This window comes from Rana temporaria, chromosome 11, assembly GCF_905171775.1.
Source record: "Rana temporaria chromosome 11, aRanTem1.1, whole genome shotgun sequence".
NCBI classification, from domain to species: Eukaryota; Metazoa; Chordata; class Amphibia; order Anura; family Ranidae; genus Rana; species Rana temporaria.
Window position 1 is genome coordinate 131,514,415 of NC_053499.1, and position 18,470 is coordinate 131,532,884.

The 18,470-nt window shown below is 45.3% G+C and overlaps 1 protein-coding gene across 1 annotated transcript in view; it reads right to left on the reverse strand.

The window, feature by feature from the left end:
* NLRC5 (NLR family CARD domain containing 5) overlaps nt 1–18,470 on the reverse strand; it is a 186,265-nt gene that overhangs the window by 82,360 nt on the left and 85,435 nt on the right. Inside the window, exons 22-27 of the mRNA XM_040329168.1 lie at nt 17,496–17,585; nt 14,869–14,931; nt 12,151–12,234; nt 8,120–8,209; nt 1,134–1,199; nt 825–908 (exon numbers count right to left, since the gene is read on the reverse strand). Of these exons, the coding sequence (XP_040185102.1) occupies nt 825–908; nt 1,134–1,199; nt 8,120–8,209; nt 12,151–12,234; nt 14,869–14,931; nt 17,496–17,585 (477 nt within the window). The remainder of the gene's footprint in view (nt 1–824; nt 909–1,133; nt 1,200–8,119; nt 8,210–12,150; nt 12,235–14,868; nt 14,932–17,495; nt 17,586–18,470) is intronic.

Here is an 18,470-nt window from a genome sequence, read left to right on the forward strand (position 1 = left end):
TAGATGTATGTCTATATATATATATATATATATAGATATATATATATAGACATTTTTTCTCTAGCTTTGAATAGCATGGAGAAGAGTTAACATGCCTGCTATCTGTAGCTCAGTTAGGGAGATTCTTTTCACGTTCTGTCCTGGGGATAACCTTTTACTAAGCAGGAAGTAAATTCTCCAACAGAAAAACACACAAAAGTGTTTTTCCTGTTGCAAATTTTCCCACATTTCCCATCTGGTAAAAAGGTTGTCCCCATAACAGGAAGTTTGAGAAAATCTATTCAATAAAGCCCTGAACAGAGGTTCTTACTCTTCCCTATACTATTCAAAACGAAAAAAAAAACTTTTGATTACAGATATACTTTAAGATGACCATTCTCAACCAGGGTTCAGGGAACCCTATGGTTCCTTCAAAGGTTGCTAGGGTGTTTTTTGAGCTGCGGTTGATTGTTCCCCAATATGATAGTGCCTGCATAGTTCCTGGACCAACTTTACTTGAGAAAGCCAACAGCATGACACCAATTTATCTTTTTAGATATCTGCGATGGTGGCATTCTGACCATCACTTTAATTAAGGATTGCATTCTTCCTACTGACCACCAACGTAAGGGACACTCTTCCCATAGGCCCCCAATGAATTGTTTTTTAGTAAGGGTTTCTTGAGACCTTGAAAATTATTTAAGGGATTCCTTTGGGGTAAAAAAAAGTTGAGAGAGACTGCTTGAAGACATAAAAAACAGAGTGAAAAAAAAAACTTTTTAAAACAGCTTTAGAAGAGAAGGAAAGTATTCTGTAGCAGAATGAATGGAAAATTAGATACTCACTTCAGCTGTGTCACATTATCGCTACTTTGCACAAAACCGCAGAGCTTCTTAATGTGTTCTGCCTGAAATCTGCATTCAACTAATCTGCAAAACAGACAGGAGAGAGCCAGAAAAAAATAACATTAACTGAAAGGCAACCTTACTAAGCACTAAGGTATCATGCTGCTAACAGTTTTGAAGAAAATCACATGTTTGGCATGCTAGCTAAAAAACTTTTAGGGCCCATTCACCCTAAAGTGATTAGCGATAGTTGTTGATGCATGCATAGTTATTGCATGTGCAATGTCTTTTTTTTTCTTTAACTATTACCTTATAGTCTTCAGTGAGCCTCCACAAGATGAAAATACTACATGGATAGTTTCTGTGGGATTTAAACTAGAAAGAAAAATGTTGATTATGATTAAAACGAATTACAATGTAAATCTCATTAATACACACACAGTTACTGCTGTACTTACAGGCAGGGATGGACTGGCCATTGGGACTACAGGGAGTTTCCTGGTGGGCCGATGGCTCAGTGGGCCGGCTTCAGTGACAGCGGACCGCCGCCCCCCTCTAATAAAGTAGAAAGGCTAGTGGCTAGTGAAGGGGGAGAGGGGGCTTGGATGGCTCGGTGGGGGGGGGGGCGGGAGTTTTACTGCCGCCATGGGAGAGACCTGTCAAAGTGGGCCAGTCTGGATGAAGTCCAGGGCCAAATTGTTGTCCCAGTCCAGCCCTGCTTACAGGGGTGTAACAGCATGTATGAAGGAACCCTATTGCAGAACCTATGAGAGGACAACCCCCCACCACCCTACTACATCTCTACTTTCTGTCTCTATTTACTTCCTAGCATTCTTATAAAGGTACCCAAACTATATATACTATATTCAATTTACCTAAATATATTTGCCAAACTATATTGCTTCCAGCATGACTTATTTTTTGAAACTAGGCAGCTATGGACCCCCTACCGTGCGCCTGGGTCCCATAGCAGTTGCATGGTCTGCTTTGGCTATGTTTACAACTTTGCATATTCAGTTTAACAAAAACCACTGTGGAACAGAGTACCTCAGCTTACTTAATGAGTTCTGCAGCAGAGCAAGTTAATAATTTAGCAGTACACAAGGCTACTCCAAGGCAAGGCACCCAGACCCACACTGCTAGGGAATTCACTCAGGCCTCGTACACACGACCGAGGAATTTGTCGTAAATGAAACATCGTTTTCCTCGACGAGTTCCTTGTTAGGCTTGTCGAAAATCTTGACAAGCTTTCTTTGCGTACACACTGTCAAGACAAAATCTCGTCGTTCTCAAACGCGGTGACGTACAACATGTACGACGGCACTATAAAGGGGAAGTTTGATTCCACTGGCGCCACTCTTCTGAGCATGTGCGGGTTTCAAAGCATACACACAAACGTGTTTCTCGTCGAAAACCAGCCCGATGAGGAACACGACGAGGAAATTGAGACTTCCGACGAGGAAAAAGAGAACTTGTTCTCTTTTTTTCTCGAGTTCCACGACAGTTTTCTCGATGACAAACATACACACGACCGTTTTCCTCGTCAAAAAAGCTCTGCCACCAAGTTTCTTGATGGATTCTGTCGAGATCAAACTACTTCAAGTGTTGTTTTTCTAGAAGACAAAGCATTGTGTGTGTGTGTATATAATATATATATATATATATATATATATATATACATATATATATATATATATATAGTGTATGCACCCTACCATCAATGATATAATAGGAAATGCTATATACAAGGGGGGGTACTTAATCATTTTGGGGAGGCCTTGCATTCTAACATAGGTGTGCGCAGCATATTGCATTAGAGTGTGCACCCCAAATGTATTAAAACATGGATGGTGTCAGTAGAGCAGTGGACTTGTTAGTAGAGCAGAGGTTGGTGTCAGTAGGGCCGTGGACAGTGTCAGTAGCTTTTTATTTTTATTATTTTAATCTTTTTATTTTTTACAATTTTTATTTTCGGGAGCATTGGTGCAATATCAGCAAGGGGAATCTGCACCTCAAGCGGTGATTAGGGTGTGCCCAGGCACACCACCTGCACACGCCTATGCATTCTAATGCACTTGCAGTGTCCCTAGATGACCTGCTAATTGTACTAACAATTTGTTAATATACATTCTCCATCCAGTGTTCTGTCAAAGCAATAGTTCCTAGCTCCTCTTGGCTTTTCCCCAAGCTCATTATTAGTCTTGTGTTCAGCAAAAGGATATTAAATAAGCACAGTACATGCATATTTGTTATAACCATCTGGCTGATGCGAGTGCTTTCAGTGTCATGAGAAGATGAACACACTAATGTTTTTGTACCACTATGGTGTCACAGAGGCTTCATGCCATATGACATGTGTATATATATATATATTTATATATACTGTATTTATACACATATACATTTAGAGGTATAATACAGTTTATACAGTAACTTCCACTAGCTTGTTAACTAGGATTTAAAATTTTAAGCTCTGTTTAGTCTGGGAAGCTTACATTATTCGCCTCTAAAAGATGTCATTGTTTCATGGTCCCATGCACATAACTCTCAGCACTTGGAAAAACAAAGCCTTGTTGGCATATTTGACTGTTGAGCTAAGCCTTCATCTTTTCTGTATTACTCTCTTTCATGGCACTACCTTCTTACAGAGTCACGAGGTGGTGGGATGCTGGACTCTGTTATAGGTAAGTATGCCAAATAGGTGTGGAGATTTTTATTGGATACAAGCAACTCACAAATATGTAACAGCTCCAGACTGGGTCCTTAGAAAAAAGTCTTCAAATTAAAAGAGAGTGCCATGTGGTTTTTGGGACCCAGATAAAGGCGTGTGTATGTTTTTTACGTCGAGAAAACTGTCTTGGATCTCGACAAGAAAAAAAGAGAACATGCTCTCTTTTTTCTCGCCGGGAGTCTCAATTTCCTCGTCATGTTTCTCGTCGGGCTTGTTTATGACGAGAAACACGTTCATGTGTATGCTTAGAAACCCGGGCATTCTCAGAATAAAGTATGAGATGGGAGCGCACCTTCGGTAAAAGTAGCGTTCGTAATGGAGATAGCACATTCGTCACGCTGTAACAGACTGAAAAGTGCGAATCGTCTCTCACCAAACTTTTACTCAACACACAGTAACATGAGATTAGCAAAAGCAGCCCCAAGGGTGGCGCCAGTGGAATCGAACTTCCCCTTTATAGTGCCGTCGTACATGTTGTACGTCACCGCATTTGAGAAACTACGAGATTTTGTCTCGACAGTGTGTATGCAAGGAAATCTTGACAAGATTCTCGTCGAGGAAAACAACATTTCTTTTACGACGACATTCTCGGTCGTGTGTACGAGGCCTGGAGCCTCGTACACACGACCGAGGAACTCGACGGGCGAAACACATAGTTTTGCTCGTCGAGTTCCTTGTTAGGCTGTCGAGGAACTCGACAAGCCAATTTTCTCCATTCCCATCGAGGAAAAAGAGAACATGCTCTCTTTTTGGCTTGTCGAGTTCCTCGACAGTTTCCTCGTCGAAAAATGTACACATGACCGGTTTCCTCGGCAAAAAAAAAACAAACAGCAGGTTTCTTGCTGGTTTTTGCCGAGAAACTCGGTCGTGTGTACGAGGCCTAAGACTTTTAGGTAAAAGATAAAATCCTGAGGCCTCGTACACACGACCGAGGAACTCGCCGGGCGAAACACATCGTTTTCCTCGTCAAGTTCCTTGTTAGGCTTGTCGAGGAACTCGACAAGCTTGCTTTGCATACACATGGTCAAGACAAAATCTCCTTGTTCTCAAACGCGGTGAAGTACAACACATACAACTGCAGGGGAAGTTCGATTCCACTTGCACAACTCTTGGGGCTGCTTTTGCTAATCTCATGAGTTTGCGTGTTAAGTAAAAGTTTGGGAAGAGACGATTTGCACTTTACAGTCAGTTACAGCTTGAAAAATGTGTTATCTCCATTACAAATGCAACTTTTACTCCCGTCTCATACTTTATTCTGAGTAAGCGCGGGTTCCTTAGCATACACACGCTCGAGTTTCTCGTCGAAAACCAGCCCGACGAGGAACTCGACGAGCAAATTGAGACTCCCGTCGAGGAAAAAGAGAACTTGCTCTCTTTTTTGCTCGTCGAGTTCCTCGACAGTTTCCTCGATGAAAAATGTACACACGACCGGTCGTGTGTACGAGGCCTTACACATATATTTGTAAAGAGATATACAGCCCGCTCCAGTTGGTGGTTCAGCAGTGTCAAAGGGTCAGTCTACCCAAAAGTGATATTTTAATTATAGATATGATCTGGTGGAATAAATCAGACTTTGGATTTTTTTATGTCTTGCATATACCAACAATTGGCTGCCATAATTGCTATGTGCCCCATGTTCCATTCCATCTGGGACTAAAAGATGTTGCTGCCCACTTTTGGCTTGTTCCAGCACCATAGTAATATACTATCATAGTAGTATGCCATCTGTTGTTGTCAGGAGTGCCATGCTAAGTCTGGTATTTTTGCACAGCACCATGCGTTTCCATTGTCCAGCACCATAAAAACACGTAATACTATAATCCAGGGCTGGCAGAGTTGAGGGCAGTCCCAGTATTCAGAAAGTCCACATCCGTTTAGACCTGTTTTGCCTTCCACTCACTGCCATACTGCCATAACCATGCAGTTGTGAAGATCAGAAAGTAGGGCTGACAACTTTGATGTGATAGAGGGAGACTAAGGACTTTAATGTGAACGGGGGAGGGGAAAGAACTCTGATGTGAAAATAAGGGGGATGTGAAAGAATAGGGGGGACTGAAGACTCTGATGTTAAAGGGCAGATTGTGATGTGAAGCCTCGTACACACGACCGAGGAACTCAACGGGCGAAACACATCGTTTTCCTCGTCGAGTTCCTTGTTAGGCTGTCGAGGAACTCGACAAGGCAAGTTTTTCCATTCCCCTTGAGGAAATAGAGAACTTGCTCTCTTTTTGGCTCGTCGAGTTTCTCGACAGTTTCCTCAACGAAAATGTTCACACGACCGGTTTCCTCTGCAAAAAAATATCTCCCAGCAAGTTCCTTGCTGGTTTTTGCCGAGAAACTCGGTCGTGTGTACGAGGCCTGACAGATGACCCCATATTTTAGTGTGATATCTCAATAATTTGGATACTTTCAAGGGGTGCCATGGCTGAAAGAAGGTTGAGAAATACTGTTCTATAGTAAAAAAAACAATAAAATATCCAATCGGAGAGAGTGGGAACCCCTCACAAAGGTCACTGTTGGTAAGTAGGTCCAGGAACCCAAACGCAGAGAATGTCAAGGGGTTTAATTCTCCAACATCTACCAAGGCTGGACTCACAAATTGTAAAATATATTTTAATACCATCACATCAAAGCCTGAATGGTTGTAATGTTTTAGGCCTCAGTGCAGTGTATCGAATGTGCATTTTAGACATGTTTTATATGTGCTACTCAGGGCCGTTTGAAGATATTAGGGGACCCCAAGCAAAAGCAGGGAGGGCCCCTGCCGCTGCTTCCTCCTGCAGTCCGGTCAGCCATGTACCATAACCGCGCGGTACAGGGCATTCAGTTTGCTGTTCCCGGGGCCGGACTGAGAGGAAGTGAACACACAGTGTGTGCACTTCCTGTCAGTCCGGCCGGGAACAGGAACCTGATTCTCCTGTACCGCGCGGTTATGGTACACGGCCGACCGGACTGCAGGAAGCAGTGGTGCGGCAAGGGCCCTCCCTGCTGGGGCCCCTGGCCAGTTCGGGGGCCCCAGGCAATTGCTTGGTTTGCCTGTCGGGTTTCCGACAGGCCTGCTACTACTGAATTCTATGTAAAGTGTATTTTGCTGCAAATCGTATATAAGTTGCAGCATGACAAAGGTTTCTAATGCAGGCATGTGAGAGAGCCTTAGTATGAAAGCACTTACATGCAAGGTCGTACTCTGAAAACTGCACCTCCTTTATCTACTCATCTATTAGAAGGTCATTGAGATTTCCTTTCTCACACTGGTCATGTGTTTCCCAGAAAGATGACTGATCCGATATCTATGCATTTCAAACCACAGCATTACAGGACTGGAAATGCTGCAATAGGTTCAAATGCTGGCAGAGTTCCAGAGGCGGATGACTAAAGTTGGCCATTCATTCATTTTTTTTTTTTTGTACAACCTGCGGGTTGAAGGAAAAAAAATGGGCCGAATCCCCCATCCACACATTCAAGGTGGATGGGGAAAGCCTTCCCCAGCATCAGAATACAATGATCAGTGTTGCCAGCTGCAGCCAGCAGCACCGATCATTTGGGAAATATCTAACAGGCTGGTTATACACAAGTTGATGGATGAATTGACTTGTGTACAACTAGCCTGCCCATAAATGATCCAAAATTCAGCTGGTTCCTGCTGAACTGGATGAATTTCCAACCATTTACAGTAAAACCTTGGTTTGAGAGCGTTTTGCAAAACAAGCAAAATGTTTTAAAAAAATTTGCCTTGATTTACAAGCGTTGTCTTGATATAAGAGTAGCGTCATGTCACAACTGAGTATAAAAAGAAGAGAGGAGCCTCTAAGTGTAGCAATATGGTTACATTTAATGAAGGTACAACATTTAGCAACTTATTGCTACACTTAGAGGAGCCTCTCTTCTCTTTTATACCCTGTAAAAAAAATGCTTTTATATACAAGTGCTTTGGTTTACAAGCATTTTCTGGAACAAATTATGCTCGCAAACCAAGGTTTTACTGTATGTCCGCTGAAAAAAAAATATTAAAAGCCAGCAGCTACAAATACTGCAGCTGCTGACTTTTAATATTAGGACACTTACCTGTCCTGGTGTCCAGCGCCATCGGCAGCAGAGGACGAGCGATCGCTCGTCACTCTGCTGACCCCCCCCCCCCCCGCCATCCGCGGTGAGGGAACCAGGAAGTGACGAAACCTGGTGTGGCGAAAGCCTCCTGAGGGAGGAGGGGGCGAGCAGGAGTGTCAGGACGCCCACTAACACACAGCTCCTTTCTCTATCTGCAAAGTAGAGAGTGTCCTGACTTGCCTGCTCGCCCCCTCCCCCCTCAAGAGGTTTTCTCCACACCAGGGAGAAAGCCTTGCATTACTGTGTGGAGTTACAGACAGAAGAACAGGAAGTGAGGATTTCTCAGAAGAAATAAGGACATTTAAAAGCAAAATGGAAGGATGAGGTAAGTGAAGGAGGACTACACTAAGGTAAAGGAAGCTATTTAGGGATTTTTTTTTTTTACCTTTACAACCCTGTAAGCTGTACATCATTTAATATGATACTGTCACAAGATGTTACATGAGCTCCATCTTACCAGGCAGTGATATGCGTAACACGTGTGCAGGAACGAAGGAAAGCCAGCAACACAAAGATGCCATCTTCTGAGAGATGATTCATGCACATGCTGCAAAAAAAAAGTGAGTTTTATGACACTTAGTGATGAACTCCAATCAATTCTGACATTTCTAGCTGCTAATGGGCCTCATGTATGAATTGCCTGTGATGCCCACAGCTACCAGCTATCTCTTTTTCATTTTTAGTATATCCATAGAACTTGATATTATAGACATCATTTATTAAAAATTGTGTTGATTTTTTAAATTTAAGGGTGATGTTTGGGTTGAACAATTGCAAAGTGCCACAGTGAAGTGTTCATGGGCCGGATTCAAAAAGCCCGGCGTAAATTTGTGAGGGCGTAGCGTATCTCAGATACGCTACGCCGCCGTAATTTAGTGAGGCAGGTTCTGTATTCAGAAAGAACCTGCGCCCTAAGTTAAGGCGGCGTAGCGTATGTGGTCCGGCGTAAGCCCGCAGAATTCAAATTATCCATGCAGTGGGAGTGTTGTATGGCAATGAAGGCTGACCCCACGTAAATGACGTTTTTGACTAACGGCGCATGCGCCGTCCGTGAACGTATCCCAGTGCGCATGCTCCAAATGATGCCCTATTCGCGAATGACTTACACAAACAACGTAATCCACGGAAAATTCGCCGCTGGCCCGACGTCCATACATAACATAGGATACGCCTCTTATAGCAGGGGTAACTTTACACCGGAAAAAGCCTTAAGTAAACGACGTAAAAAAATGCGCCAGGCGGACATACGTTTCTGAATCGGCGTATCTACCTAATTTGCATATTCTACGTGTAAATCCCCGGAAGCGCCACCTAGCGGCCAGCGTAAATATGCAACTAAGATACGACGGCGTAAGAGACTTACGTCAGTCGTATCTTAGCCAAATTTCGGCGTATCTTGCTTTCTGAATACAGAAAAAAGATACGCCGGCGCATGCTAGAATTTACGCGGCGTATCAATAGATACGCCAACGTAAATTCTTTCTGAATCTGGGCCCATGGCTTTTTATCAGGAAAAAACAAAGAGGGAAGCACAATGCATAGCTCAATTAACCTTTTTATTCAAATATCTGTAAAAAATTAATGAATGCACTAACATGCTCACTGAACCAGAATGCCTTTAAAAATCAACAACAGAATCCAAGATTTGATTTATCGCGCTATGGTTTGTGCTTCCCTGATGGCTCCCAATGGAGCTTGTTACAGCTGGAAGAGATGGAGGAGGGGGAGGGAGGGGGCAATTCTATATTAATTTCTATGGTTTTAGACTGGAATGTCCAACAAGGTCACATACAGTGGACATAAAAATCTACACACCAGGAGAGTCGTGACCGCTGGAGGGCTCCACACGTGTCGGGTGAATGTGGACCTGGAGGGGCCCCCCAAAATCCTCCAGCGCCAGTCGCCACTTCTCCCAACTTAATTATTACCCCCTGCCGGCCCTCAAATTCCCTCTTGCAACACAAATCCCCTCCCCTCAATCTCTTTGTGGTGCCTCCCTCCCACCTCCCATGGTACTAAAGTGCCCAGGGCAGCTGTCCCTCCTGCCCACCCCTTGTCCCAGACCTGTTTGAGGTTCTCCAAAATAAAGGAAGTAGCATGCTTAGTCAATGGTAGCAATTTCCTCTATAGTAATACAGCATATGGGTGCGCTGCCAATATGCAAAGTTCCACTGTTGTGACTGTTGGTACCCACACACAATGGGGGTCATTTACGAAAGGCAAATCCACTTTGCACTACAAGCAGGGCCATCTTTAATATTAATTGGACCCTGGGCAAACATTTTCTTGGGCCCTCCCAAATCCACTTGTCAACTATTTTTTTAGGCAGAGCGGGCTCAAGGGGCAGCTGCTTTGGACCCCACAACAATGACTGGACCCGGGGCAAATGCCCCCTTTTCCCAGCCTTAAAGACAGCCCAGACTACAAGTGCAAAGTGCACTTGAAATTGCACTGAAAGTGCACTTGGAAGTGCAGTCACTGTAAATCAGAGGAGAAGATCTGAAATGAGGGGAAGCTCTGCTGATTTTATTATCCAATCATGTGCAAGCTGAAATGCTGTTTTTTATTTTTCTTACATGTCCCCCTCGGATCAACAGCGCCTGCAATTTCAAGTGCACTTTGTACTTGTATAGCCAGATTCACGTAGACGTGCCTAACGTTAGGCAGGCGTAGCGTATCTCATATACGCAACGCCGCCGTAAGTTAGAGAGGCAAGTGCTGTATTCACAAAGCACTTGTGTCCTAAGTTACGGCGGTGTATCGTAAATGTGCCGGCGTAAGCGCGCCTAACTCAAATTGGGAAGAGGTGGGCGTGTTTTATGGTAATAAGGCATGACCCCACGTAATTGACGTTTTGAAGGTACGGCGCATGCGCCGTCCGTGGACATAACCCAGTGCGCATGCTCCAAATTACGCCGCAAAGACTCATTGGTTTCGACGTGAACGTAAATTACGGCCAGCCCCATTCACGGACGACTTACGCAAACGACGTAAAAAATTTAAAATTCGACGCGGTGCCGACGTCCATACTTAACATTGGCTGCGCCATCTTTTTGGTGGTTTATCTTTACGCCTGAAAACGCCTTACGTAAACGGCGTATCTTTACTGCCAAAGGGCAAGCGTACGTTCGTGAAAAGGCGTATCTCGCTTTCTAGGCGTAAATCAGCGTACACGCCCCTAGCGGGCAGCGTAAATAGACAGCTAAGATACGACGGCGCAGGCGGTCGTATCTTAGCAACATTAAAGCGTATCTCAATTTGAGAATACGCTTAAATATACGATGGCGCAGATTCGGAGTTACGACGGCGTATCTACTGATACGCCGGCGTAACTCCACCTGAATCTGGCTAGTAGTTTGCACTTGTAGTGCAACATGGATTTGCCTTTAGTAAATAACCCCCAGTGTGATTTTTATTGCTTGATCATTTCTGTTTGTGTGATCAGCTTTACACATATTTCACATTTAACAAACCAAGTGACTTCCAGTAAGTAGACTCAGAGGCGTTGCTAAGGGGGTGCGGGGGGTGCGGTCCGCACCGCGTGACACCCGCTAGAGGGGTGACACCATCCTGTTCTTTTTTTGTTTTTTTAGCTGACATGCCCAGCCTGCCCTGTGCAATCCCAATCTGCCCTGTACCACCCCAGCCTGCTCTGTGCCACCCCAGCCTGCCCTGTACCACCCCAGCCTGCCCTGTACCACCCCAAACAGCCCTATACCACCCCAGCCTGCCCTGTACCCCCCCAAACAGCCCTGTACCACACCAGCCTGCCCTGTACCACCCCAGCCTGCCCTGTACCACTCAGCCTGCCCTGTGCCACCACACCAGCCCTGTACCACCCCAAATCTTCCCATGCCACCCCAATTTGCCCTGTGCCACCCTATCTTGCCCTGTACCACCCCAATCTGCCCTATGTCATCCCAACTTGCCCTATGCCACCCTAACTTGCACTATACCACCCCAACCTGCCCTGTACCACCCTAACTTGCCCTATACCACCCCAACCTGCCCTATGCAACCCTAACTTTCCCTATACCACCCCAAACTACCCTATATCAACCCAACATGCCCAATACCACTTTAACCTGTCCTATACCACCCCACTACACCAACCTGTCACTATACCACTCTATACTACCCTAACCTGCCACTATACTGCCCTATACTATCATTTACAGGGGCTGGTTTGGGGTGCGCTCCGTTGCCCGTGCGCTGCCTGCTTGGTGCTGGGCAGTCTAGACAGAGGGGGGGTGACACCATGTTTTACCGCACCGGGTGATACCAACCCTAGTGACGCCACTGAGTAGACTTGAGGCCTATTCACACAATTGCGGGAACACGCCTGTTATTGCGAGACATGACAACACAAGGTAAATGTGTTGGTGTGATTCAGTAAGAATAGCACCCCAATGTACGGTACATGTCAATAGATGAACATCACACATCAACCTGGGAGACGAGCGCAAAATTCCATACTAATTGACGCACCTGACTTCCAGCAGATTAGGATTCTGGATCAATACTTTCATGAGCGGAGCCGCGTCAAGCTTCCCAATCCTACAGCTGTTTAATCTGAAAGGCAAGGTGTTAGACACCCAGCAGTGAGTACATACTGCATACAGAACAAATGGATATGAATGTTTTTCTGTAGTGTGTGACAAATGCCTTCATATCCATATTTAATCCAAATGAGAATGTAGAGGTTATTTTATACAGCACAAAATGTCTACACACTCCCTCTCCAACATTTTATGAATCATATGGCATTTTTTTTTTTTTTTTTTGGTTTTCCATACATTTATAATATGAATGTTAGAAGGCACCTGCGTTTCAAATGGAACGCAAACCAATACGAATAATTGTTAGTTTTGCAATTACCCTTAAAGTGGATGTAAACCCAATAAAAAAAATTTTTTTGATGTCACAATGTAGAGAATACGATTTCCTATCATCTGTGCCCAGTCTTGCCACACAGAGTTAATCCAGCGCTGAGCAATCCTCTTTTTATTGTTCCGTGAAATAAAACAGACTTCCAGGTAAAGACCAAAGTCCTTGCTTGAGTGACAGGTTATTTACATATCTCGTGCACTAGCTTGCAGACATGCACAGCTTCTTGTCTATGTAAATTCTGATGGCTGTTTACACTGAACTGTGGATCACCCCATATTTTGAAAACATTTAATCAAAACACAGGAAAGACAGCCAATCCTGGGAGAGCTGGACGGGAGAGGAGAGGAGGAGAAGGGGATGTGAATTGTGCATTTTACAGAAGCTGTGCATGTCTGCAAGCAGTGCACGAGATATGTAAATAACCTGTCACTCAAGCAAGGACTTTGGTCTTTATCTGGAAGTCTGTTTTATTTCACTGAACAATCAAAAAGAGGATTGCTCAGCGCTGGATTAACTCTGTGTGGCAAGACTGGGCACAGATGATAGGAAATCTTATTCTCTACATTGTGACATCCAAAAACATTTTTTTTGGGGGGTTTACATCCACTTTAAGATCACCAAACTAAGAGCCATGCCACCCATGAGGTCAATTAGGGCGGCACTCTGTCCTCATTGAAGCTCAGTAACACTGAACCTGGTAAATTCATGGGTTCGAGGTTACTGAGCTCTCTGTTGGCTGCTGCATCTGTCACACAGGTAGGCTCAGTGGCTGAGCCACTTAAAGTGTTACTAAAACCAGAACAGTAAAATCAGTCTGTATATGCAGTAAAGAATGCTTATGCTATAACAGTCAGGCCCCGTACACACGACCGAGTTTCTCGGCAGAATTCAGCCATAAACTCGATCGGAGCTGAATTCTGCCGAGAAACCCGGCCGTGTGTACACTTTCGCCGAGGAAGCCGACGAGTTCCTCGTCGAGCCAAATAGAGAACATGTTCTCTATTTCCTCGTTGTTCAATGAGGAAAGTTGGCTCACCGAGATCCTCGGCGGCTTCACACAGAGCTCGACGAGCAAAACGATAAGTTTTGCCCGTCGAGTTCCTCGGACGTGTGTACGGGGCCTCACTGTGGAACCTTCTTAAAAGCACATTAACATAATTTCAAAAGTTATTTAGAATGTTTAAATTTGCAGCTTTCATTAAAACAATACCACTGTGGTCCCTATTCAAGCGTTTCTGTTATAGGATGACAACATCCCGCCCCTCTCTCCCAATTGTGCTTTTGTGTTGTCATGCTTTCACATGGATTCTGATAGGGACTACAAACGTAAACACACTTGGTTCACTGTTGTCACCATCAGGAACCATCAGGAAGCACTCCATCAGAAATATCATGCAGACATCGTTAGGGTACATGTAGACACGAAATGACTGCAAGGTGATGGGAGGAGATTATGAGCACTGAGATGAAAAAAAAAAGGATAAATTAAAGGCCAGAGGTGGGGGGCACCGGAGAGCGTCGGAAATGATCGGAGACAGCTCGGCTGACCTTAGAAACCCTTGGAAAGGATCGGAAACACCCGGGAATGGAGTATTTCCGAATGGCTCTGCTCAGTTCCGGCGCCCCCACACCTCAGGCCAAATGCGGTACTGCACACCCCATTAGCTTGAATTCTGCTCAAGACAACACTCGCAAACCGAGTCCGAATTTCTTTTTAAAAGTTGCTCATCTTTCAAAATGCTTGTTAACCGCATTACTCGTAAACCAAGGTTCCACTGTAGAGTGATCCTTAAAATTTGTATCTTATCTTACTGTATTTGATTTCAATAAAAATTAGCCATACACTAGATTATGTCCCTGGCAGTGTGACAGCTCCATTCCATTGCTCTTTTCATTTGGCAGTATGTTGATTCTCTTTGTCCAGTAGGTAATGCTCATAAAATTCCTGAAGGACTACAATAGCTACTTTGACTGTAGATATGAGTCATACAGAAGTCATCATTTGCTCCAGTACATTGCAGGAGTTAATATGAAATAATCAGATCATTAGAAAATATTTTCAATGTACCTGTAACTATGTTTATTCTAACTACTTGTGCAAAAAGTACATGTGTACATTCATATGCAAAAATATGCAAAAACCGTCCCATCTCTTCAGGTCTGCATGACATTGTTATTTAACAATAATAGAAACAAATGTAGGAAAATGTAATTACAAAGTCTTATCGCCCTCCAGTGGATTTTTAGTGGTATAACAAGTCACATAAAGCACAAACGCTGTAGGTTTAGGCAGTGTGTAGGACTGTGTCCCCCTACCTGCAGGTGACCTTGTCAGCTATAGGCTGCCTCTGTAAATGTAAGTGGATGTTATCAGCTGACCTGGAAAAGAGAAAGACATTAATGATAGAAAAGACAACAGATATGGGAAAAGATCTAAGATAAGAAAGACCCTAGACATTAGCAGTGATAGATAGACAGATATTGGAGAGCAATGGAAAAAGAGCATTTACTTAGAGTGAACGGAGATAATGAAAAAATTAAATAAGCAAATTGAAAAAAAAAAAGAGCCCAGGTTCACATTGGAGCGATTTGGCATGCAATTAGACATGTCAAATCGCATGCCAAATCGGCAGCTATTGCCGGTAATGGCATCTCCGAATCGGTGCGGCACCGCACCCATTCCCAAATGTAGTTCCTGTACTTCCTTTGGCGACTTCGGGGGCCAATTTATATAGACATCTGTGCAGGAAGCCTCACAGATGTCTCTGAAATCGCTCCCGAAGTCGGACTGACATGCGGGTATTCTAACCCACAGTCAATGTGAACGTAGGCTTAACGCGGAGTTCCACCCAAAAGTGGAACTTCCGCTCATCTGATTCCTCCCCTCCCTCCGGTGCCACAATTGGCACCTTTCAAGGGGGAGGGGGGACAGGATACCTGTCTTTGACAGGTATCCTTTACCACTTCCGGGAGTCCGGTCCGTGGCCCGTGACGTCACCGCGGCCCCCTCCTCCTCCCCGGACGCCGGGCCAGTAAGAGAGAGGAGCGGGCATTGCGCATGTGCAGTAGGGTTCCCGGTGTGAAGCCGAAAAGGCTACACTGCCGGGTTCCCCCTACTCGCAATGGCGGCGGAAGCACCCAACAGTTGATGGAAACATCAGCTTTGGGTGCCGACATCACTGGACTCCAGGACAGGTAAGTGTCCCATTATTAAAAGCCAGCAGCTGCAGTATGTGTAGCTGCTGGCTTTTAATAATTTTTTTATGGGTGGAACACCGCTTTAATCAATAATTGTAAATGTATTTTTCTGTGTAGACCATTGCACAATTTTTAGTATAGAAGGTGGCACCATTCCATTGACCTGTACACCGCTCTCTGGGCTAGATTCAGGTAGGGGCGCGCAATGTTACGGCGGCATAGCGTATCGTATTTACGAAACGCCGCCGTAAATCAGAGAGGCAAGTGCTGTAATCACAAAGCACTTGCCTCCTAAGTTACGGCGGCGTAGCGTAAATGGGGCCGGCATAAGCGCGCCTAATTCAAATGAGTATGAGGGGGGCGTGTTTTATGTAAATGGGTGGTGACCCGACGTGATTGACGTTTTTTACGAATGGCGCATGCGCCATCCGTGTACATATCCCAGTGTGCATTGCTCCAAAGTACGCCGCAAGGACGTATTTGTTTCGACTTGAACGTAAATTACGACCAGCCCTATTTGCGAACGACTTACGCAAACGACGTAAAAAATTCAAAAATCGACGCGGGAACGACGTCAATACTTAACATTGCGTACGCCTCATAGAAGCAGGAGCAACGTTACGCCGGAAAAGCCTTACGCAAACGACGTAAAAAAATCCTGCCGGGCGCACGTACGTTTGTGAATCGGCGTATGTAGTTCATTTGCATATTCTACGCTGAAATCTACGGAAGCGCCCCTAGCGGCCAGCGTAAAATTGCACACAATTATACGCCGGCGTATTCAAGTTACGTCGGCGGAGGAAGCCTATTTTTTAAACGTATCTGCCTTTGAGAATCGGCTTAAAGATACGACGGCGCAGATTTGAAATTACGGCGGCGTATCTGGAGATACGCCGCTGTATCTTGTTGCTGAATCTAGCCCTCTGTGTTTAAATGGCACATACTGAAACCATAAATAAATTAAAAAAAAAAGAATTTCTGGCTAAGCATCACTCCACCCTCCCCCAACACCCGCAACATAAAGTTACAGGGTTTAGTGAATGGGAGATTAGGAGTTTTTGTCCTAAAGCAGAGTTCCATTTTTATTTTTGTTTATTTAAAGTCAGCAGCTACAAAAAGTGTATCTGCTGTCTTTTAATAAACAGACACTCACCTGTTCCATGGTCCTGCGGTGTGGATGCACAGAGCCTCGCTCCTCTCCACCTCCTCTACACTGTGCCTCCATTGAAACTGTGGGCACCTGTCCGTGACAGCTTGTGGCTTCATGGCCGGCGCACACTGCGTATGCAAGAGTCGCGCTGCACTCTCCCAGTGGACAGGCAATTTTCTGGGACCTGCCACGTGTGCCAGAAAATTGCCGAGAGGGAGGGGCCACCTAGAGGGAGAGGAGGAGTTTCCTAGTTGGCCCATAGGGGGAAGCAGGAAGTGGGACAGGAAGTCCCACTTAAAACTAAGCCCCCACTCCCCCCCCCAAAAAAATGACATGCCAAAAGTGGCATGTAAGGGGGGGAAGAGTGCTTAAAGCGGAGGTTCCACTTTTGGGAAGAACTCCATTTTAAGGTCTGGCTCTCCAGCCAGTATATTCTTCCCAGTGTCAGCCTGATGTGAAATGCTGGGGGGTCACTGCCTACCTTCCTCAAAGGTAAGATAAAAAATAAAAAAAAGCCCATCCATTGAAAATCCCCCTGACTCAAAATGTAAATTTTATAAATTCTGTTGACAAAGAAATATATTTTCATTCTTACCTTATATCAACTTCGGTAATCCGGCGACAGAGGTTGATGGAATCAGCCAATAAGGAAACACAGTTGGGTGATAGGTCACTTTTACTGATGCTAAGGAGGAGACCAAATCAATTATACCAGGAGAGGAGGGGAAGAATGAGAAGAGGAGATGAGAGGGTAGGGGAAGGTAAGATAAGGGAGGAGAGGAGAAGAGCGGGAAGGAGAGGAGAGGGAATGGGAAGCGAGGAGGTGAGTTGGGAGGAGAGGAGAAGAGCGGGAAGGAGAGGAGAGGGAATGGGAAGAGAGGAGGTGAGTTGGGAGGAGAGGAGAAGAGCGGGAAGGAGAGGAGAGGGAAGAGAGGAGAGGAGAGGAGGTGAGTTGGGAGGAGAGGAGAAGAGCGGAAAGGAGAGGGAAGAGAGGAGGTGAGTTGGGAGGAGAGGAGAAGAGCGGGAAGGAGAGGAGAGGGAATGGGAAGAGAGGAGGTGAGTTTGGAATAGAGGAGAAGAGCGGGAAGGAGAGGAGAGGGAAGAGAGGAGGTGAGTTGGGAGGAGAGGAGAAGAGCGGGAAGGAGAGGAGAGGGAATGGGAAGAGAGGAGGTGAGTTGGGAGGAGAGGAGAAGAGCGTGAAGGAGAGGAGAGGGAAGAGAGGAGGTGAGTTGGGAGGAGAGGAGAAGAGCGGGAAGGAGAGGAGAGGGAATGGGAAGAGAGGAGGTGAGTTGGGAGGAGAGGAGAAGCGCGGAAAGGAGAGGAGAGGGAAGAGAGGAGGTGAGTTGGGAGGAGAGGAGAAGAGCGGGAAGGAGAGGAGAGGGAATGGGAAGAGAGGAGGTGAGTTTGGAATAGAGGAGAAGAGCGGGAAGGAGAGGAGAGGGAAGAGAGGAGGTGAGTTGGGAGGAGAAGAGCGGGAAGGAGAGGAGAGGGAATGGGAAGAGAGGAGGTGAGTTGGGAGGAGAGGAGAAGAGCGGGAAGGAGAGGCGAGGGAAGAGAGGAGGTGAGTTGG